This window comes from Rhododendron vialii, chromosome 11a (assembly GCF_030253575.1).
Source record: "Rhododendron vialii isolate Sample 1 chromosome 11a, ASM3025357v1".
Taxonomy (NCBI): Eukaryota; Viridiplantae; Streptophyta; class Magnoliopsida; order Ericales; family Ericaceae; genus Rhododendron; species Rhododendron vialii.
The window spans coordinates 36,215,176-36,237,643 of NC_080567.1; the positions used below are offsets into that span (position 1 = coordinate 36,215,176).

The 22,468-nt window shown below is 38.1% G+C and overlaps 2 protein-coding genes across 3 annotated transcripts; both read right to left on the bottom strand.

Annotated features, from left to right (window-relative positions):
* Positions 1–650: 650 nt before the first annotated feature.
* Positions 651–8,283, bottom strand: LOC131308438 (la-related protein 6C). 2 transcript variants are annotated; one of them, XM_058335372.1, is made up of 10 exons: positions 8,067–8,283; positions 3,401–3,482; positions 3,196–3,290; positions 3,011–3,082; positions 2,627–2,706; positions 2,463–2,541; positions 2,285–2,332; positions 2,124–2,192; positions 1,892–2,014; positions 651–1,107 (listed from the first exon to the last, which is right to left on the bottom strand). In XM_058335372.1, exons 1-10 carry the CDS (start codon positions 8,136–8,138, stop codon positions 844–846), a joined length of 984 nt encoding a protein of 327 aa, XP_058191355.1. In that variant the 5' UTR covers positions 8,139–8,283; the 3' UTR covers positions 651–843. The 2 variants fall into 2 exon arrangements, with proteins under 2 accessions (XP_058191355.1, XP_058191354.1); XM_058335371.1 differs by lacking the exon at positions 8,067–8,283 and adding an exon at positions 3,893–4,569.
* A 499-nt stretch (positions 8,284–8,782) lies between these two features.
* LOC131307805 (transcription factor HHO6) lies at positions 8,783–12,108 on the bottom strand. Its single transcript, XM_058334494.1, has 5 exons — positions 11,565–12,108; positions 10,574–10,815; positions 10,084–10,465; positions 9,548–9,624; positions 8,783–9,416 (listed from the first exon to the last, which is right to left on the bottom strand). The coding sequence occupies exons 1-5, from the start codon at positions 11,776–11,778 to the stop codon at positions 9,138–9,140; spliced, it is 1,194 nt and encodes a 397-aa protein (XP_058190477.1). The 5' UTR covers positions 11,779–12,108; the 3' UTR covers positions 8,783–9,137.
* Positions 12,109–22,468: the final 10,360 nt, after the last annotated feature.

The following is a 22,468-nucleotide window of genomic DNA, read 5'->3' on the forward strand; positions in this document are numbered from 1 at the left end:
TAATTAACTTAAAAAATCTCGCGTTCAGACGACTAACTGAAGGCATCTCGTGAGGATTCCTTGTAGTTTCAGGCTCCGTTCTTTTGAATTTTTTGTCTAAGATTTGTTCCGGTATTTTTTATTTTTCGCAACATCCTGTTGAGTTTTTCGTTGTAATTTTTGAGATTAATCATTCGTCTCGACGAGAGGAATTAGAAAAGTATAAAAATGTGAGCCGATGTTGAACAAAGTCCATATATGACGGTACTTTAGGAAGGAAAAAAAAAGACGACAACTGTTTGGTATTTTTTTATTTTTAGAGAACTTTTTTTTCTTTTTTCGCCATAATTTTTCACTTTCTAAACTCCTCTCGTCAAGATGGATAATTAATCCAAAAAATATGACGTGAACAAACAAAAATTCAGAAAAGACGAACAAAATACACAAAACAAGATAAACAATAAAGTCAAGGAGGATGGAGCCACTGGATTCCCATTGACTAAAGAAAATGAAGTTGTGGTGAAAAAAAGTGAAGTGTCAAGTTTTTATATAGGTTGGAGTGGTGATATATCAATTGAGCATCCCATGTCATTGTTCAGAAAATTCAGACAGGAAAATGAGAGAAATGGGAGTTCCATATGCAAAACCACATTACCAGGAAATAAAAAGACTTGGCAAGAAAAACTTGTACTCAAATAGCTATGACCACTGTCATGATCATTGACAAAACAATCTCATACATCTCAGCGAACACATGCCCGAAGGTTCTGCGTTCGATTATTGACTGATTTCCTACTTGCCAACACAAAAATCAGAAACTATTGAGCCATTTGCTAGTTGGAAAACAAAATTGAGCACCACCCACTACTCCGAAATAGAAACGCCCAAAACAGGAGTTCTGAGCAGCTTTCCTCGTCCCATGGTGAAGCCCCTCGTTCCGTCTGGCATCCTAGGCCCTTTTGTAGCCTGCTTAGGAGATACTTCGTACTGGATGGAGCAGCTTGATGGCAGAGGTGAGGCAAGCAGGCCACGCCCGTTGTGACTGTGGCTCTGGAGGCGTTGTGGTCTTGAAGACTTCCCACGGCCTCGTCCAAACCCTTTCTTCATTCCAGGTGAAGTTTCTTCACCCTGCCAAGTTAAAAGGAAAACAATTGTTCAGTGCCCTTTCCGTTTTTCGCTTGTCCTGTTTCATTACTATTGGAAACTGAGTAAGGCCTATTATTCTGTAGTCGTCCCGAATAATCTTCCACGTACAAGGCGTATCATGGTTATGTGTTAAGCCTGTGTTTGGTTCGTGGACATTTAGTCGGCTACCAGGGAAGGGAAATGACAAGTAAAAAGAAGAAGGTGTAACTTCTTCACAGCAATCCAAACACAGCCTATCAGAACACTTCAACAAAGAAGTGACAAAAGGTACTTGTTTAACATTCTTATTAGGCACCAGCCGCACCACAGTACCAAACAAGCAGGGACGGAACCAGGATTTCATAAATGCGGGGGCCGAACTATGAACAAGAAAATTTTGAAATTTAAGGTTCAAAAATCTAATAGTTTGTTTGGTTTAAATTTTGAAGGAGGTTTTTTGAGTAATGAGTGGAGAAAGATAGAAGGAGAAATGAGATTAATAATTGAAAGAAAACTTATGGCAGACCGTGTGCAAAGAAAGAAATTAAGCTTTGGGACCCAAAACGAACACATTTTTAAAGGATTTAAATGTCTAAATAACATTCAACACAAAATACAATATTTAGGTGTTCTTAACCAAAAAAACAAAAAAACTAATATTAATATTGAAATTTGAAAAAAAAAAAAACCCCCCGAAACAACGCAGGGGCCATGGCCCCCATATGCCCATTTACAGTTCCGTCTCTGCAAACAAGAATGTACTACCAATAGTTAAGATGATACTTACAGTATTCTCCCCAAACAATTCTGAGCTATGAGGCTGATAAGCGTCTTCAGGTGATTCAGGGCACTCATCGTCGTCAAAAATCCCATCAAAATCTGATTTCCTGCTCTTCAAAACAGACTTCGGCTGGACATTCACAGAAATGTTCAAAAACTCTTCACTCTTCAGGCAAACCGAACGTTAAAAACAGATGTTATAGAGGAAAGGAAAGTCAAAACTTTCCAAATTGGCATACCGAGCATCTAAGCAGCAGCCTTACGCGGAGGCCTTTCCTCCAGTTTCTTTCATCATTTAGCTTCTCAACCTGGGAAAATTAACGAGCTCTTAACTAATGCTTGTGCAAATGGCAGACCGAAGAAATACACATGCAAGACTTTTGTGGTGGAAATTACATACTGCTTTCTCAGCTATCTCAAGAGTTTCATATTCCACTAGTGCATGGAGCTTCAAAAAGAAAAAAATGAAATAAAGAGGATCGCATTAAAAAACAAGCACAAGAAAAACTTCTAAGAGTAGTCTCCATGCTACTCAAGCAAAAGCATGGCGTCGAGTTATATTTCTGATTTTCTCATACCTTGTTACTGATTAGAACATCGACTTTGGAACGTGAAGAATTAGATTCCTGGGGATGGCATATTCGGACTGTTTTCACCCTGTTCATAGTGTGAGAACTTTTATAAAATGCACTGTTGACAAAAAAAACATGGATAATTATGATACCAGAAAATGAGATATGACCTTCCAACCACACCAAATATTTTCTCGAGGTTATGATGCGAGTGATCTTCAGGTAAATTCTCCACGACAACTGTGCGTGCCTACAAGGCGCATTAGACAAATTGAACCACAATCCTGGGAAAGGTCCAAATAACAACTTTGGCTTGTTTGTTTGCCTAGACTAACAGTGAAATCCTATCCGGTTACTAGCAAGGGGATTAATGAGACCACAGCCTTTATGGTGTAGGCATATCCCATATTTCGTATGATATCATATCCACCGGATATTCAATCAACCAAAAATGGGATATGTGGTTCCCTTGGATTCCTAGTCCAATCCCATGCTTTAATCCAGGCAAACATACGGGAAATTGGGGTCAGCCAAGGATAACGGGAAAAATCTACCTGCAGTTCCTCCCTATCCTTCTCAGTGAAAAGGTGCTTGCGCTTGACCTTCTTGCTGTCATCAGTTACAACCTTTGCAACACCAAATAAAAGTATAAGGAATTGAACTTTAAGCTAAACTGAAGAAATTAAACCAAAATGATTCTTCTTGTTGCTTTTCATCTAGGATAAGAGAATAAACTTACAAGTGTAGAAGAGGACCGAAGAGCTTGGGCAAGCAAATCGTGGTTACTGATAAGGGACCTGATTTTCTTCGTAGATGCAATAACAGAAATCGGAACTGTTACAGTGCCAAAATCACAAGTCAAATGTCATATCGATCCAAACTTAATGAACTCTTAATGAAAATGACATTATGCCCGTATGATAGTATTGTCTCATAGTCCTTACCATAACCTTCAGGGTCTTTATTCATTTGTTTCGACAAAGACTCATTTGCAAGCAAGCTTATGTCACTTAACTGGTATTCAACCTGTCACAAGCAAATTTATTTGATAAACAAATCGACTGCCTTATTCAGGCATAAGAAACGAAACAAACATTGTTGCGTACACAATGCCGCTCCCTATCATAACTTTTAAAGCAGAATCACTTTCTGGTGTGAACGTCAATTTTGAGTCTGCCTCACACTTTTTTTCCCCTGAACTATCCCTCTGACAGCCCAAAGATAAACTGCCAAAACTTTTTTTCTCCTCTCTTTTCAACTTTCACATCCTAGTTTTCATCACAGATCAATCAAAATTCAAGATTTTTCTCCTTCCATCTTTTGCAAAACACAATTTGCACGCACATTGCGTGTGCCTAGAGTCTATTCTTAATCAGAAGTAAGACTAAAAAAATAGACCCATGCAAAAAGAAACCCAGAAAAGAAGAGGTATATACCTGCTTAATGATCTTTCGGCGAAGATCGTCAGTAAGGACATTTTTCGAACTGTAGGAGGGCGTGGCAGTGGAGCTAGAAAGGAAACTAATCGGATCTTGATCCCCAACATAAAACCAATCAGGCCCACCGGTACTCCCATCGAGGAGGTTATAGTAAGGATAGAAATAGCCCGATACGGGCACATGGGGGTGTGTTTGTGGGACGAATTCAGGTGCTTGGGCGTTGAATTTGAAGGAACCAGAACTAGAAGTGGTAAAGGTGGTGTCTTTCATGTGCATTTCTTGAGGCTTTTCCTCACGATGCGCTTGTGCCATCTTTGTTACTAGTATAATTTGTTCAATCTCTCTCTTTTTTGCTGTTTATTTTGTTTGAGTCTTTCTCTCACATGGGTTTTCTCTATCCAAGAGATGAAGTGGGTCTCTTGGTGGAGGAGTGATGTTGGAACGAGGAAGTTGGATCTCTCTCTCTCTCTCTCTCCCCTGAAGTTTAGTAGTAACTGTTAATGGGACTTGGAATCCACATTCCCCGCCAAAATAGATGGAACATCTCTCTGTTCGATTGAAGACACTTCACCCTTCTTGCACATAGGCCATAGCCGTTGCTTTTGCGCCTTGACCAATTTTTTAAGGTTTTGGACTCTCTCTCTCTCTCTCTCTCTCGGATTTTCTTCTTTTGTTTTTTTTTGTTTTTGGTTTCTATCTACTACTAATAATGGGAGAAAAACATTTTGGACATGATTATCCAAACACAGGCGTGCCTGCATGGATCCCGGTACAACATAGGAGACTCACATGCATAGAACGGTTTTGAAATACATTTGCGTCCGCATTTATGTTCGGACAGTTGTGCATATAGCATTGCTAACTTGATGATCTTGAATTGAAGTAAAGATGTCATTTGGACCAAAATGCATGATGATATTGAGGTTTGTAAATCTTGTCCATATTTTTTGGGCTTGTAGGTCTTTTGGGTGTTTGAACTGTGTCCCAACTATTTTAATTGCTTTATGTAGGCTTTAATGCCTCTTAGAGGTGTGGGCTTAGTCTCAATGGGTGCTCCTTGATTGATTTTTTGCCAATTAAGGGATTAGGTCTTGGGTCCTTGGGTACAGGATTACCCCTAGATTTAGGAGTATGATGCCGTCAACTCTTAGTCCTTTAATCTTTGTAACAATTTAAGGATTATAAAATTTTATTTTCGCCGTTCACAAAAAAGAGGCCCAAATTCATGAAAGCCATTGCAGTCCTGTACAGGATGGTGGATCCATTTCATCCTGGTTTTGGTCCAGCCCATTATTGGCCCGACTACAATCTATACAAAGTTACGAACTATAGCCCAAACCGATCTGTAAATTTAAGTCCAAATTCACCATTAAAAGTATATTTTGCTACCTCATTTCATAATCCGAATAATGAAATAATAAGTGCTCACCTAATAAACAATTCAAATTTTGTTGTTATCTTAGATGTTTTACTTTATTTGTAGACTTCAAATCACAATTTTTTTGTAATTTATTACTAACATTTTACATAGTATATGCTGGAGATGATTTAAGAGACACGGAATAGTACTAAAAATTTACAACTTCAATGTGTATTCCACCTCTATTGATGCACTTTATTCACTTTCTATAGTTTGAACACGTTTTTCCATCGTTGATTGCCGCCCAGATAGTTATTTGTTTTTTTTTCCTTAGACGGATGAGTGAGATAGAACGACCAAACAGTGTGAACAGAATCTAGTGGAGAACCTTGATTTGAAATATCTACTCTAGACTATCTAAAGGTTAAGGACGTCAAGAATGTGAACATAAAATACGAAATACTTTCGGAATATCCTGTTATCCTTATTTTTGGTGCGCAGAATGAATAAAAAAAAGTAATTATTGACCAATTCAAACCGGACTCACTTGCATAATGTAGTTAAAAATTAGATCACTCTCCTCCCTTATGATCTTCTAAGAATCCAAGGTCAATTCATAGAAAATAAATTGTTGAACTCTAACAAATTCTTCAAAATAAGTATCTCCTAAATTTTATCTATAGACTGATCTAAAAAATCTGAAAAAAATAACCTTAGGATTATAGGTGTCCAAACATTGCTGTTAAAAGAAAAATAGGATTCCTAACATAAAACAGAAGATTAGTGTTACAGCATCTTTGCAAACTTTACCGTTGCGATTGTCCGATTGGTTCTCTTTGCAGATTCCTTCTAAAGTTTTCCTTCTTAAATTAACGGCTCGTTTGTTTGCGGTTAAAATTTTGGAGAGATAAGGGATACGAATCATACGATTGAAAGGGGAAGGGGGATTATGTCAAAAAGAAGATTAAAGTTACTTGGTTTGTCTTGTAGTTGATATGAAGGGATGGATAATGGGCAATTGTGTGAATTTCTTATTTTGCCCTCCACGCATAGCAAACCCTTCAAAATTCTAAGGGTATTTTGATAATGCTCCGACCCGGATAGAATTTGGACACCAATGGGATGTCTAAAACTTGCCCTCTCGAAGGAGATAATAAGTGCGGATCAAAAAAAGAGAGGAGATAATAATTAGTATATCTCGATGGGACGGAGGAAGTATATTTTGGTGGGAAAAACTAAACCAACATTTGAGTATCCCTCAATCCGGGTGCAGTCCATATCCTGCTTCAATATCCTCCAAGAAAACAAGCCGTAAAGGTCTCCATTGCTAGGCGAAGCCTCCGAAAATTTTCGAGCAATTATTTTTTTCCTAACAACAGGGGTGGTCACTGAAAATTTCCCAACCTCATCTGTCACATAGTAATGTCCTGATAAATTTGGTACTGAATTGTTCTCATCCGTAGGACAAGGTGCAATGAATGTTTACCCACGCCAGAATCGTGCAACAATTTGTGGTCCTTACTAGATCGGTTGTGACCTTGGAAATTTCCATTCTAGATTCCCGCAAACAACATTTTGCCTCACCAAGTGCATGAATCTTGTGAATGGATCTGCACTTCCCCAATTTTACCCTGATGGGTAGGTTTGTCGATTCCTAAAGTCACATAATCTGTGTTCGTGTGCACGAGCAGAAGCGTCTTCGAAACACACCTCAAGCTCTCAGAATTCGCGAGTGCAAGAATCGAAAGCACGAACACATATCGTTTTGAAGGAATATGTGACTAAGGTTGATCCCACCCCAACTGGGCCTCGGATTATCCCAAAAATAAAAAAGGAAAAGGGAAAAGGGAAAAGGTGGTCTGTACTATAAATGTACCAGCCATGTGAATAGCCACTAAACCTAATGGCTATATATTCTTTTCTTTTAAAACCAGAAAAACAGAGAAGCTGTTGAATCTGATTCTTCAATTTTAGTTTGCCCAAGAAACCAAGAAAACATAAACTATTGAAGGTTCCATCATTTTCACTCCATCTTTCACCAAACCAGTCTATATAGTAATGTTTATTAAATAAATAAAAAAAGACCCTATCAATGTGGGGGCACTCATTATATCCTGTCTAAAAGATTCCTCTCTCCATTATTTTGTTTGTGAGAGTGACTCTTTTGTCATGTACTCTGGATAAGAATACCAAACAGATAATAGAGAGTTTTTTAAGTGGAATATGACTTGTTAGGTTAGAGGATTCGTCTTGATAATATTGAGCAATTTGACTTGTTCATAGGCTGTTTGGAATCATGGAATTTTTATGTTATCCTCCTAAGAATTTTCACAAAATTACTTAAATAAGTAGTCAATAAAAAATGTAGCCTCAGAGAGGCTGAATCAATTGTTATTTTTTTTTTATCAGAGAAAATTAATTTCATTAACCCATAAAAAGGCAGAATCGATTACTAGAACGAAATTTTGACAATTCAATCTCTATCAGTGTTATCTTTGATATAGATTGGAAAGCAGAACATGATCGTAATTCCAATCCATTATAAGATAACCTAAGCATGCATGTAACAGTGCAATTGAATATGAACAACACGCAAAAATTTACAAAAAAAAAAATGTTTTTTTGTTCTAATTTTATTTAATTTTGTTTTCAACTTCACTTGAGATTATTTCCCAAACAGAGCTTGAATTTTAAAGAGAAATGTCAAATGATTACTTTTGTCTAGTTGTTTCTTGGAATAAAAGAGTCCCAATCCTGATTAGTTGAGGATAATCACAAAGAGAAAAAAGGTGAAAGGAATAGAAACCTTACAGTGTTCCAAAAGGAATAGGTCCAGATCTTGTCTGATCTTCTTGCAATAGAATAACACTGTTGCTTCAACATTCGGGAATTGACTAATCATTTCTTCTAGCCATGCTCCTGCACACCTAACAAAATTCAATAGAAAAAAAAAGATCATCTCTCTCTCAATGATGCCTACTAAGTGATACTAATTAGCCTCACATAACCCATATTCCATAAAGAACAATTCAATGAACTTCTTTTCATTTTTCCAAATCTAGAAATCATGATCATAACCCTAAATACTAGAATACATACTAGAATTTTACAGAAACGGGGATGGTGTTGCGTAGGAGGTGTACAGCACCATATTGTGCACCATCCGAACCGTCCGTTCGGTAATCCAACCGTCCAGACTTCATGTTGGCAATAAACGGCTCGGATGGTACATAGAACCTACACAACACCATCCCCCAGTTCAAATTTTACCCACAGGCTGTGCATTAGATTTTTCCAAGCAACAAATTCAGATAATTGCTCAAGCACAGTTCATAAATGTATGATAGTATAATAAAGCACCTCGTTAACAGCCAAACACATAAAACGGATCCTTTTGATCCTCGACAGAGCTCAATAGTAAAAACGGATCTCAAAGGCTTGGTTTGGTTAACATCTTGTTCTCTGCAATTTTTTCTGAAAGGAACAGGGAGTCCCTGGAAGAAGTATGACAGGTTATGAGACAAGACTTTGTCAATTCTACCTATATTTCCAATAAGAAACCTTCAAATTTTCCACCAACAAGAAGGCAAATTCCAATGCTGTCCCAAAACTCAGCGATTCTCGAAGAAATTTATGGCAATACAGGGGGGATACAATTCCGGGGGGTAGTGAACTCATACTTTATGTTCTTTATACCGGTACCAATACATAACAAGAACTCAATTTCAATACAGAAGGATAGGAAAACTAATCCTGCAAAAATTTAACAGCCCCAGTCTCTATAGCTCCTCCTCTTTATGTATATGGCATATTATAGTAGTTATTGTTGTCGTGACTCTTCCCGTTCATAGTTTTATCTGCAAAAATTATAGTGCATACGTTCTATACACAGACTTCTTTTCCAGATTTGTGTTTAATGTGACATTTCCAGCTATAGCTCTCGGATTTCTCATCATCATCTTCTTCTTCTTCCTCCATGCTTTCCCCGCCTGTTGTGGAAGTACCTGCACGAGTTGCAGCTAACTGAAGAGGACCCTGAGGAGAATCAGATTGTGAACTGCTTGGCTTTGATGATTCATCTTGGGGCATCCACAAACTCCCCAAAACGACCATGGAATGGGTTCCGGCAGTTGGATGCTTTCGAGTATGAAGTCGATATTTCTGTTAATTGCAAGAAAGTTAAAAAATATTCACGTTAAAAGCCGAAACTAGATCAAACAAAGGCCGGTAAATTGAAGGTAAATGAAAAGAAAAGAAAGACAGATGAAGAGATAAATAACCAAAATACGCACTTGCAAATGACTCTTCACTTCATCATTAGTGAGTCCATCAACTTGCATGAGTTCTCTAATCTGCTTAGGAGTAGCCACTGCAAAAAAAATTTCAGAAAGCCAAATCAGAAGCACATAAACCGATTGACTAAAATATGATTCAAGGTGCCAAAACATATCTCAGCTACAAATGCAGAGGAAAGAGTGAGATATGTGTCAATGTAAACATTTTCCATGACCTCTCCTATCTCCCATATGTTTTACTTGTTTCCTTCAACGCGATTGTGCATCATATCTTACAGATCAAAATCCACTTTTGCAGAGGTCAAGAATTAGAAAAGATAACAGGCAATGTAATTAATGTGGTTTGGTACTGCAACTTTCCATCTTTTATTCTGTGATCATCATTCAATAACAGATACCACCACCATCAGTTTAAGTTTGATAAGGCCTAGATTCTTTAACCACAAAAAAGAGAAAAAAATTCCACATTAACAAGCTATAGGACAGGTAAATCCAAATCAAGAATTATATGTTTAGAGTTTACAAGTTCTGACCTTGTGAACCACCAAGTTGCTGCAAGGCACTGACAAACCGCCGATGCAATTCCGGTGACCAGCATCTTCTATGTTTCCGGCCAGCCTGCTGCTGAGCTGTCTGTGGTCTAGCCCGTAAATTTGAAGGAATGATGGGGGTAGTGGACGAGCCAATGATCTTAGAACTCAAACCATGGGAAACAATTTCTTCCCTTGGATTTTTAGTTCCAGGCGTGAGAAGGGAAAGTCCAGCCACTGGTAAATCCACCTTGTCTTCCTTTCTTTTCGACATAGCCGGAAAAATAGAGCAGTCCTTAAATGGCAAAAATGGTTTCGACCCGTTTCTGTTCTTATTGTATTTGAATGCATTATCAATCACAAGGGGGCACTCTTCCACAGGTCCCTATAATCAAAACAAATGCTCAAAACATGTACATCTATTATACACATCAAGCACAAATCTAGTCTATTGCATTCCTTTTCTTGTCGATGTGCATAAATTCTGCTATACCTTCATAAACTTCGGTACTGAATTTTGTTTGTGGTCATATTTAGAATCGACATTTTTGCAATCATTGGTGTTCCAGAGCTGCACAGAACTCATCCAATTCATCTTCTCTTTGTCCTTTTCTGTCTTAACCTCACTCATTTCATCTTGATCACAATTTTTCATCAATGGTATGAATTCTTCCAGTATTGGTTCAACATCTCTAGTCCTACACTGTGTTGATTGCTCCTTCAAAGTTTCAATTGCTGCAACAACAAAAAGATGAACCTCAAAAACAGAAGAAAAAAAAAAACCCACAAATCAAACTTATCAAAATCCCAGAACCTATCTCCATATTTCAAAAATAAAGAGTAACCCAATAATATCAAAACCTCAACTACCAAAACCCATGTCCTGAATTTTGTAACTAATTTGGAATCTTGTCAACAAAGTCAACTCATGAAGGAAATCTGAACCCCGTTAAGCATCTTCAGCATCTCACACTCATGAACAATAAACCATAACCTCCATAAATTGAATCCAATTCATACCTATCCAAAACAACCATACAAAAACTACATGTATGTGTTCTATAAATGACCCTCTCATAAAATCAATTTCAGTAACAAAAAGTCTAACAACACACCTATAGAGCACACCTCCGGACAGAACTGTCAGGGCTCGACTACGTTGGAGCCATTGGACCCACGATCATATAAACCGTTCTGTCACAATTGTGCTCAGAGTTTTATTTTAAATTTGTTTTCCTAGCATTGCTCTTTCAATAGAACACCCCTGAACCAAAATTATCAAGAAATAAAGGTGTGTATATATAAATTCAGGAGCCTAAAACCAAATTAGAGGACCAAGATTTTGAAGAATTTATAACGCTTCACTAAAATTCCAGACCCACTCTCCTTTACTTACTCTAACTGATCAACAATTCATCAAAATGGTATTGAGACTAAAAACCCAACTCACACAACCCAATTACAATCAGAGAAAAAAAACAAACCATCGTTGAGAAGAAGCATGCAGAGAGGAAGCTCGCGCTTAAAGGCATCGATCTTCTTCATTTCCTCCTCTAATCTCTTTACAAAATCATCAATCCTCAGCTTCTTCTCAGACACGCTGCCCATCGCTGCCAATTCTCCCAAGAACTCGCTGATTCTTTTGGGCACGAAAGTTGGTCTAACATCTAAGCTCAGTTCAGGTGGAATTGAACCCATTTGCGATTCTTCCTCCCTTGCGTATCTCACTCAAGATTTTTCTCAAACAGATGGATTAAACCGTATGAGAGAGAGAGAGAGAGAGAGAGAGAGGGTGAGGATCTATGGGTAATGGGTATATATCTGTATACCTTGTGTCTGTAGAGAGAGAGAGAGAGGTGGGGAAGGGTAGAAAGAACCGGAATCTTATCAGGGAAAATGCGGTTTATGTGAGGAGAGAAATGGAGAGAGAGAGAGAGAGAGAGATAGTAGATGGGAAAAGGTGAGAAAAGGGAGAAGATTCTGTTGAAGCAACGCCGGGTTTCGACGGGAGCGATATGTGCGTGTGTATGTATAGAAAGTCAATTTCGGTTCGTCGCGTATTTCTATCTGTCCGCCACTCAAATCTCTAAACTCGGACACTTGTGAAATGTCCACAACCCCCCCCCCCCCCCCCCCGCATATTTTTCCTTCACAAATTTTTTCCAAAAAAGGAAGATATTTAACCATCACAATTTTTTTTCCCAAAAAAGGAAGATATTTAACCATCTATAGCTAAGGGCCTATTTTATTCACCTTATTTTATAAGATCTTTTATTTCTTTGAGATTTTTTTCTGGCTTCAACGAACTTGACAAACAAAATATTTTATAAAATGGGGCGAACTAAGATGATTTGACCTTTAGTATTAGTATTAATATAGATTTTTGCCCTCCAAGTTTTACCTGTATGGATGAAAGAATCTAGATCTTTTGTTTTATTATGGTTGAATTCTTAGGCCTTGTTCCTTTGATAGTTTTTTGAGCTTTTTGTGTTCTATCCTATTGAAAAAATTCACACTTTTAAGTATTAATTATGTCAAACTTTTGAGAATTATTGATTCATCTTGACGAGAGGAATTAAAAAAATAAAAAAAATTTACCCAATTTTTTTTTGAAAATACCCAAGATAAACTTCCTAAAAGTCGGCTTTTTGGACTTTGTCTTAAATATCTTCAAAAATATTGGATAAAAGTCCTAATTTTATACTTTATATTCTACACAAATTTGATGTAAAACTAACAAATATAATTTTTTTTAAATAAGAACAAAAGTTAAAAAGTTAAAAAATCCCCAAAAGCTCTATAGAGGTAAAAGGCCTTAATATTTGTAGATAAATTTTAGTACTTGATCTTTATTTTTTCTTTCCAATACAAAAACCTAATTTCGTACGAAATTATTATTAGTTTAACCGATGGGCAAGCCCATAAGATCTAAAGTACATCTACTTTCCAAGAATAGAATAAAAAAATGAGAGATGGGTTGTAGGCCAAGTCATACACTTTTACTAGCACTATCCTTCAGTGGGGTTTATCTAGGCGAAAGGGGCAGTATAGTCATTTCAAGTGGGAATATTTAAGTAGTATTTCAACAGCAGAGTTGAATCTTTACCGTCACATAGAATTCTTCTTTTAGGCTTTCCTCCAAGGTGAAACGTGTCCCTTAAATCTTGACCATTCTTGTTCCTTTTTCTATTTTTTTTTTATATTCGTGTCAAATTTACGCTCATCTCAATTAATCATGAATATCACAAATCCGATGTTTACTAGCGGGCCCCCACTAAAAGTCGGAGCAAATGTTCCGTATGAACTGACCTCTATTCCAAAAGAGTTGAAAGCAAAGAAGAACTTTCGAACGTGTAATTTTAGAAGGGAGCAAGCTCTTAAAAATCTCACGTCATGACCACCAGACCAATATCTTTGGTGTTTTTTTACTTTTCTCTTTTTTCAACATTACTAAAGTAAATTTTTTTTTTTTTGTCTTAGGTAAAGAAAACAGAAAGTGGTTTATAACTTCATTCAATTACTGCTGGTAAAAGATTTGAACCGTAAAGAAAGAATTTCCAGAGCTTATGATTCCAAATTGACTCATGAATCTTTTCGCAAACAGGGTTTCCCACTTTCTACCCCCGGGACCTTGTCAAGCAGGTCTTCGTTTGGCAGCGGTATCGAGCGAATCTAGACCGTTTAAATTTATCTCTGCAATTAATGATCCGAATTAAAAACACGTTTGAACGATCAAAATGCGTTCAGCACCGCTGCCAAGCATCCTGTGCCTGGCAGCATCTCCCATTATAATAGTACCAGATTTGAGTTAACAAGATTCCCAGTTTAATTTGTCTATATCTCAATTGCAAAAAGACAAATAAAATTAAATCATCGGGAGACAAAAAATCAAATTAAATGTCCCTTCTTTCCATTATAGTAGAAATCCCCACCTAACCTAACGGACGGTGCAAATTCAAATGTCTCACCTACATCTCTTTCCCTTCTGATAAAAAAAAGAAAGAAGAATTATCCCCAGGGGCAGTGCAATTGGTGATCGGCCAAGACGGAGGGGCATATCATTTTAAGGTCCCAGATTCGACTCTCCTATACTGCGAAAAAATCCTTGGGGCCATTCATGTGTAAAAGTCTTTGGGTTAGCAAAGGCTGGTGGGAGCCGTAGAGATTTAGTCCTGTGCTGCGTGCAAGCTGGCCCAAAAACACTCTGCGCTACCAAAAAAAAATAGTAAGAGCATTTCTTTCCCCCTCTCTCTTCTTTTGAGTCATTTGCTTATCTTGTGGGACAAGAGAGTAGAGACCACGTAACAGCATCTTTGGGGCAGGAACAATTAATATGATTCAAAATTGGATTTGGGGATCTCAGAATTAGTCAGCTTAACCAATTGAATTTATTTTGTGAGAGATGAAATTTTGGCCTTTCATTTCACTAGAGGGACAAATATGATTTAACCAGATACTTAACGATAGTCGATTAACGTGATTCAAAGTTATACATGTACATATATTTTACTTATTGGAGCCTACGAAAGGACGGTTCACAGAATCGATCCAAATGGGATCTTGAACGCTTCCTTGTAAATCACATGAGAAGATCTCGATCTCTACTCTTGTGATGATCTTAACGTGTTGTAGGTTGTTTTTGTTTCATGAATGCCCGGGCAAATTTATAGAGATAACAACCTTGGAAAATCGGAAAAGCATGACAAATGACCACATTTAGGGGTATTTAGGGATAACTTAGGTGCAACATTACTTATAAAAAAAAAAACCTAGGTGCAACATTGTCTTAAAAGTTGTGATTTGGTGTTTGACATATCTTCTTCTTTTGACAATTTGTTCTAGGAGAGCCACACTCCTCTTTTTTATAATTGTACTTTCCTTTTAGTTTTTATTCATGTGAAGTTACATTACCTTTTAATGATCTTATTTTTGGTTACAGATAATATTGTATTTTTACATAGCTAAAGACAAAAAGAGGAGTGTGAAAACCACTCCCCTTTGTCTCGTGATAAACATAAGGCTGAAAAAACCATTTTTAAGAGGTTTTATTTTGTTGCATTTATTGTGCTTTTCAATAACCATGTTTAGCTAACTAGGGAGTGACATGAGAACCATCTTAAACACACACAAACACACACATTTAACCCAAACTCCCAATGTAGGAGCCCAGCAGATTACAACACGCTCAAGAGCCTTACCCGGAATCCAACTAGGATAACAGACATGTGGTAAGTGAAATTACTCTTTTACCCTTCCGTGTTTAAAAAAAAAAGTTTATAGAGTGATTAGAGATAAGTTAAACTGCAACCACCATTTCATTAATCACTTGAAGTAGTCAAAAGACTCAAAACCTGTAACTTGTTTAGGTGAGATCTCAAGTTGACAAGTTCTAATTCTCAGGGAAAACCTATGTACGGAGTATGTGGAATGAGAACATCACACGATACGTAAAAACGTGCCATACACACATCATAGATACAAAAAAAAGAAAAGAAAAGAAAAAGGAAATTATGAAGCTTCCAAACAAGACACTATTCTCCACGTGATTGGAGCGTGCAGCAGGCGTGTCGAGCGGCTTGGAGTATTGTTGATAGGGGTGAGGAATCGTGTAGGAGGGTGTTTTCTTGTGAATGATATCGGTTTTTCCTTTCTATAATCGAATGTCCGGGCCAACTCGCGTGCCCATCGACTGCTTTTGGAATCCTAAAGTTAACGATCGAGTAAACTCCTTTAGTGAACTCAAGGCTTCTAATGATTGGTCAACGCGAGATTCGAACATGCGAACTCATTGAGGACGATCTCTTATTACTTTTTCGTACGAATTTGACCAAATCCCTGAGGTGTGAATCATTCTACAGCTTTGGAAAAGAGTTGGCTATTATTTTTTCGAGTCCTGGTATAGGGACCGACAGGTCCCCTACCGAAATCATACCGACAGCCACGTTGGGTCGTCTCCGGCTATCGGACGGCCGATCCGAGCATTCCAAAAATTCTATAAAAAAAAAACTAGGGGGCCCATGATGGAATCAACGGCATCTGATGTGTATAGGGTGCTTGATCTAAACATCATATTTTTCGTATCTCAGATCAACTGTCCGATGGCCGAAGAAGTTCCAACGCGTCTGTCGGTACGATTTCGGTACAAGACCGGTCGTTCCCTGTAGCTTTATAGGTTTTGGTATTTTTTTCAAACAAGAGAGGGGTAGGTTTTACAGCCATAAGATTCCAATACTTTCCAACCTCTAAAATTTAAATAGAATTAAATTATTTTAAATTGGCTAGGGTTCCGATCCATTCCCATCTTGTCTTCGCATCTGCATCGTTTTTGTCGGACGTTTGCATCCACAGAATCTATCCTTTTTTTGAACTGGCAGAATCTATCCTCCTTTCTTGCTTTTCTGACTATACCCTTCATATATTATTTGGATAGTGCTATCCATAACCACGAATAGCATATCGAAACTTTATCGATGGTCGCGTCGGGTCAGCTTCGGTCACCGGATGGTTGATCCAAGCCGTCTAAAAATTTTTAAAAAAAATAAAATGAGGGGATCTATGCGAGAATCAACGATATCCGATATGTGTGTATGGTGTTTGGATCAAGTATCCTACACATATTTGATACCGTTGATTCCCCCGAAGGCCTCTTCGTTTTTTTTAAAGAATTTTTAGACGGTTTGAATCGACCGTCCGGTGGCCGGAGCTGGCCTGGCACGGCCGTCGGTACAATTTTAGTTTGGGAACTATCGGTCCCTATAGCTTTATTGCATATATTTGATGACATTTCTTTTTTATCAGCAAAAATATTTTATATATCTTTGAAAAAAAGTTACAAAGATTTCACGGATCACGAATATATTGGTGTAGATCACCCGAGAACCAAACCCCAAAGGAAGTCGATAATTGATTAACATATTTGCTACCATTAGCTATAATTTTCACACTGTACTATTTTGTGAATACAATTTCCTTTTGCTAATAGCAACAAAAGGATCTCAACACCAAAGATACTCGCCCATTTCGAATTTCTAAAAAAATTGTTCTATGCCTCTCTCACGTCTTTGCTCACAAAAATACCTCGTAAAACTCTACGTATAGATCATACAAACCTAATGTATGAGTTTTAACCTTTCTGCCTTCAACTGTCAAGATTCATAATATACATAGACTAAAATTGTAATTAAGACTGTCGTGCTTATACAGAGTAATCCCTCTATTTAACGATACTTTATTTACCCACTTAGAGACTTTTAGGAATTTTTTAATTTGGTCTTTTCACGAGCTTTGTAAGCTGGAAATTCAATTTGCTTCTATCTTTACGGAAGTTTCTTCAAAGTTTGTAGGTATGGTTTAGGGGCATTTCGGTGACCTAAAAGTTTGCATACCGTGACCCTTTGCATTATTTTGATAGGAAATGAATGGTTTATAATTTAGGGACACGTGTAAAAGTGAAAAACCAAACAACGAATTTTAACCGGCTGTGTGATGTGTATATAATTTGACCGATACAAATTTTAATTTAACAACGAACATACGATGTCATATACAGTGCGTGTATTTGACTACGATACTCATACCCGATCAAACAAATCGGCTTTTACAGTATATGCTTTTTTCGTCATTTGTCAAGGGGTACAAGATTCCTCTTTCATCGTTTTGATTAATGATGGTATGGAATTTCAAACACATGTCCGGCGTTGGCCATTTCGTGGAAACTGGAAAGTTGATGGTCAATTCATGAAAGGTGAGCGGAAAGGAATGCAAGTGGAATTTAAGAGAGAGAGAGAGAGAGAGAGAGAGAGAGAGACATAATATAAAACACAAGAGAAAAGCATCTAATCTCTCGTATGAAGATATTCTCTCAAGAGAATCCAATAAATTATTTTGGGAATCCAAGAGATGGTTATGGCTACAACTACCGTCCTCCAACTTTGAAAGATACTACTGGTAAACAAATTAACAAAAAAAAAGAAGAGGAAATGATAATGCCAAAAACGTTTTTGTTGGTGTCAAAACTCTAGTGCACAAAAGGATTGTACCGTTTGCAATGTACAAGACTTTTATGCACTGGAGTTTTTGACACCAACGAAAACAGTTTTAGCATTATCATTTCCCAAAAATAATAAAAAAATAAATAAGGTTGACTCTTTATTTTAAGAGAATGTTAAAAAGATTTAGTAATAGCATGAAAAAATTGCATATCATGAGAATATACTTCTCAGCTCAAGCATATATTCCATCAAGAAGACTGAATACGATACAGTTCAAAGTTATTACATATGCAATTCAAAGTTAATAGGGGGTGTTCCATTAACTAAAATAAGTAATTATTTTTTTAATTAAATGTGATGTATCGTGAAAGAATGACCTGTCTCGTAAATCAAAAAATAAATACTTAAAAAATAAAAACTTTAGCGAAACATGGGCTAAATATAACAAGAAGCCTAATCACAAGTTCATCCTATCCTAAAAAAACAAGATAAGCTTTGTGAGATTAATAAATAATACTACACTTAATTTATAGAAGTGAGCGTTCACTTTGAAAAATTGCAAAAATAATTCGATAATTAATTAGCAGCCTAGTTTCAAGCCCATAAACACGCATGCACATACGTTCATCATCGACCGATACAGTTCTTTGAATTGAATTAATTATGATTAAAAAAAAGATTTGGATGGGTTAAAAAAATGGGATGAATAATACTACTAGATTCTATTTGTTGATCCTATGCCGAACTGATTACTTTATTTTATAAGGTTGGGCTGAAATGTCCTCAAAAGATTCATTGAATTAGTCATAAACAAGCATTAATTAAAAAGTTAAAACAACTAATGTGGATCCAAAGAAACCAAGAAAAGATACCAACCTTTGATGCGTTTTTCGAGGAGGACACAAAACAAACAATCCTTATCAGTAACTCGAAGGGGTTGGCTAAGTGGGTACGAGAAAGCTTAAAAAATTTGTTCTTTAAGAGGTCGCAAGTTCAAATTTTGTGAAGGCCGAAAATTTCAAACCTTGGGGCCATTGGAGGTTCGTCCGGTCGTCAACTTCAGAATTCCGAAATTAATCAAGGTATATAAAAGCTAACCCGGACATCGGGTTGTTAGGGAAAAAAAAATCCTTATCACTTATCAGTCCAACGCATCTTTCACGTGATGACAAGTTCAATGTTCATGGCGTTGGAGTGACCTTTTCAAGAGGGTATCTGTTTGTTCCTATTATATATTCTCTCTCATCTTCTTCTTCTCCCCTCTTGTTTGAGATGGAATCTTGCAGAGAAACAATGGAATAAAAGTGAGGCCAAAATTGTACGTCTGACTGGCGGTGGTTGAAGCATTCCTTTCTCGATCGATTTTAGGTTCGTGTTTAAGTCACCTAGCCCAAAAAAAAAAAAAAAAAACGTTCACGTTTTAGTATCGTGACAACTCTGAGATTGGACCAGTACTGCTAGCTACCTGACAGCTAGAGACTTCCAGAAGTACTGGTATTTAGCTTAGGATTCGTCTTCCACAGACGTGCTATCAGTTCTCGTTGGTTGGTCCATACGATGCTTTATCGCAATTTCAAATGGACTGTTTTTTTTTTTGGGGTAAATTTCAAATGGACTGTTTGCAAGTGAACTATGGTTTTGATCTTCCGAGTTACTCGATCATTAGGCTAAATACTGAGTTATATATAAAACATGTAAATTTAAGGGTCATCATTTAGCCCGAAGCCTATGACCCGCACAAAACCCGCCCGGCCCATCGGGCTTTTACGCGGCCCGAGCTCGTAAAACGAGCGGGTTGGCCCGGCCCATAGTTTGTAATGGGCGGGCTTGGACCTATGAATTTTTACTCGGCCCGGCCCGTGGTGCCTAGGGCTGGAAACGAGCCTAGCCGAGCCGAGCTTTACAATGTTCAAGCTTGTTTACTAAGTTTTTAACGAACACGAGCTCGAGCTCGAGCTCAGTGAAAACTTAATGAGTCGAGCTCGAGCTGAGTGGGCCTTGGCTTGACTCGAGCTCGAGCTTGTTCACGAGCCTCAACGGACCAACGAAAAATGTATATATATCCTCGCATAGGCATAATACAACCAAAAATATTTTGATTGTGAAGGTATATATCTTTCATTTTTCTATGTAGCTGGGGTGTATTGGTATGTGTGTGCTCTCGCCTCCCTTGGTTGATTGGAAAGTGAAAACGGAAAGAACAAATTATGAAATTACAATAAAAATCCTAAACTTAAGTATATATACCCCTGCTCGCGAGCCGACACGAACCGAGCTTATCCTAGCTCGAGCTCGGTAAACGAGCTGAAAAAATCGGCTCGAGCTCGTTCGTTTAACTTTCGAGCCGAACTTGAACGAGCCACTACCGCGAGCGGCTCGGTTCGTTTGCAGCCCTAGTGGTACCCGTCCAAATAGCCCGCCCATTAGCCTAAAATCCTACAGAATTCTTTCTTTTTTCCCTTAATTTATTTTCGGCCCAAGGAAATTTAAGCCCACCCGGCTTTTGGCCCGCCGGCCCATCAATTGGGTAGCCCGTGGGTTGGGCTTGGGCTTCAATTTACGGTAGGTAGCCCGGCCCGGAAAAAAGAAAAAGTCCGATCGGCCCGGCCCGTGGGCGGGCTTGGACAGTGACTTGACGGCCCGGCCCGGCCCAATGACGACCCTTACATGTAATGTTAAGTCTCATGAGGTGCACTTTAGTAAATACTCCATTGCAACTCAGCAGGGCAAATGATTAAGTCCTTGCAAACCTTAATTTCTCCCTCCTCCTTCCATCACATGTCACAACGGACTTGCTCTTGCAGTAGATTTTAGTCGTGGCTTCTTTTATGGTACCTTTGAAGGATAATTTATTTATTTATTTATTTAACGGGAACCGTTCGAATATTTAGTTTAGCTAGCCATTCTTATCATCAACCCCGTCGTACTATGAGAAGGTTAGCTAGGTTCCTAGGCTCTTTGCACAAGCCCCAAAATCACCAATATCACAAGTCGAAGCTGGAATTGCTAGTCGATTTATTCGATATACGTGAAAACTTGTCTCAGGTATAGCCAAGTTAGAACCCACCCAAAAATCAGATACACGTGACGAGACACCCGCACATTAGGTGAAATATAAGGTAAATGTTTGAAGGCCATTTCGGTCAATGTCTGTATGGGTGTCTTTGTCAACTTTTGTATAGGAGTTGTTGGGTGGCATTATTGTTGGTGTGCCTTTGCTTCTGCCAAGGATTCCACTCACTGGGCCACTCTCTCCTATTATTTACATTGTGGCCATGATTGTTTCTTTTCTTTTCTTCACTTTCCTTTCCTTTCACATCCCCCCCTCCCTACTTATCAAATCTAAATTCACGTTTGAGGGCAAGCCTGCCTTAATAGTGCGCTTTAGATTTGCTAGATAGCATCTCATGCAAGATATTGATCAAGTGCATAAGTGTACCCAAGATAGCTACTACGATTCCACATTTGAAGATCCTCTTATCCTAAAAGATAGTCCTTTTTTGATGGTTTGAGATTTTGAACACATGGACACCCATACAAAAATAAGAACTCTTTGAACAATTAGGACCGCTAGCGACTATGAACGATTCAAAATTTCGAACCCATAAACTATCATAAGAAAATGACGAATCTTGACTACTAGGACAACCAAGTTGATTCTATTCACCCTCGATCAAACACCAAATTTTCACAGTTATAGAAAAAGAGAGATAATTGAATTGTGATGTAAATACCCTACCTTAAAAGGAGTAATTTTTTTGGTTAGTAGGCACAATCCAAGTTGTCATCTCGCCTATCATGTTAAATTTCATCTCGACAATGTACGACTCGAATCTACAGAATTCCAGATGAAATTTGAACCAACGGTTGTCTAGATCTCGGGATCGCACATCACACCAGGGCACCAGCCACCCACACATTCCGATTGATAAGTCCAACAAGATTCCATATTTGACCAGGGGCCCACAATCATGTGGTGAAGTGCGGTTAACGTGGCAGCTGTCTGCCGCGCGCGGCCCAAATAAAGAAAAACGGTGGGAATCGGTTCGCCGCATACGAACGGCGGTGCTTTTTTCTCTGGTTTTCCTTTCCTCCGAATATTTGTGGGGTCCTATTTTCCCATCAACACGAGATTCTCTTTTCCCCTGTGATTTGATTAGAGATGTCTCCATTCTTTTGTCCACTTCTCTCTACCCTCCACTCATCATCAATGCCCAACCCTCTTTTTTCTCCCCCTGAACAAATTTTCCCATCTTTTCCCATCACGTTTCCACCCCATCTCTCCCACGAGAAAGTAGATGGATAAGGCATGTCATTCAACATTTGCCTTTTCCAGTTTCTACCACTCTCCCACACCAATTTGGGGATGAAGCTGTGCAGTAATGTGCGCACGTCTA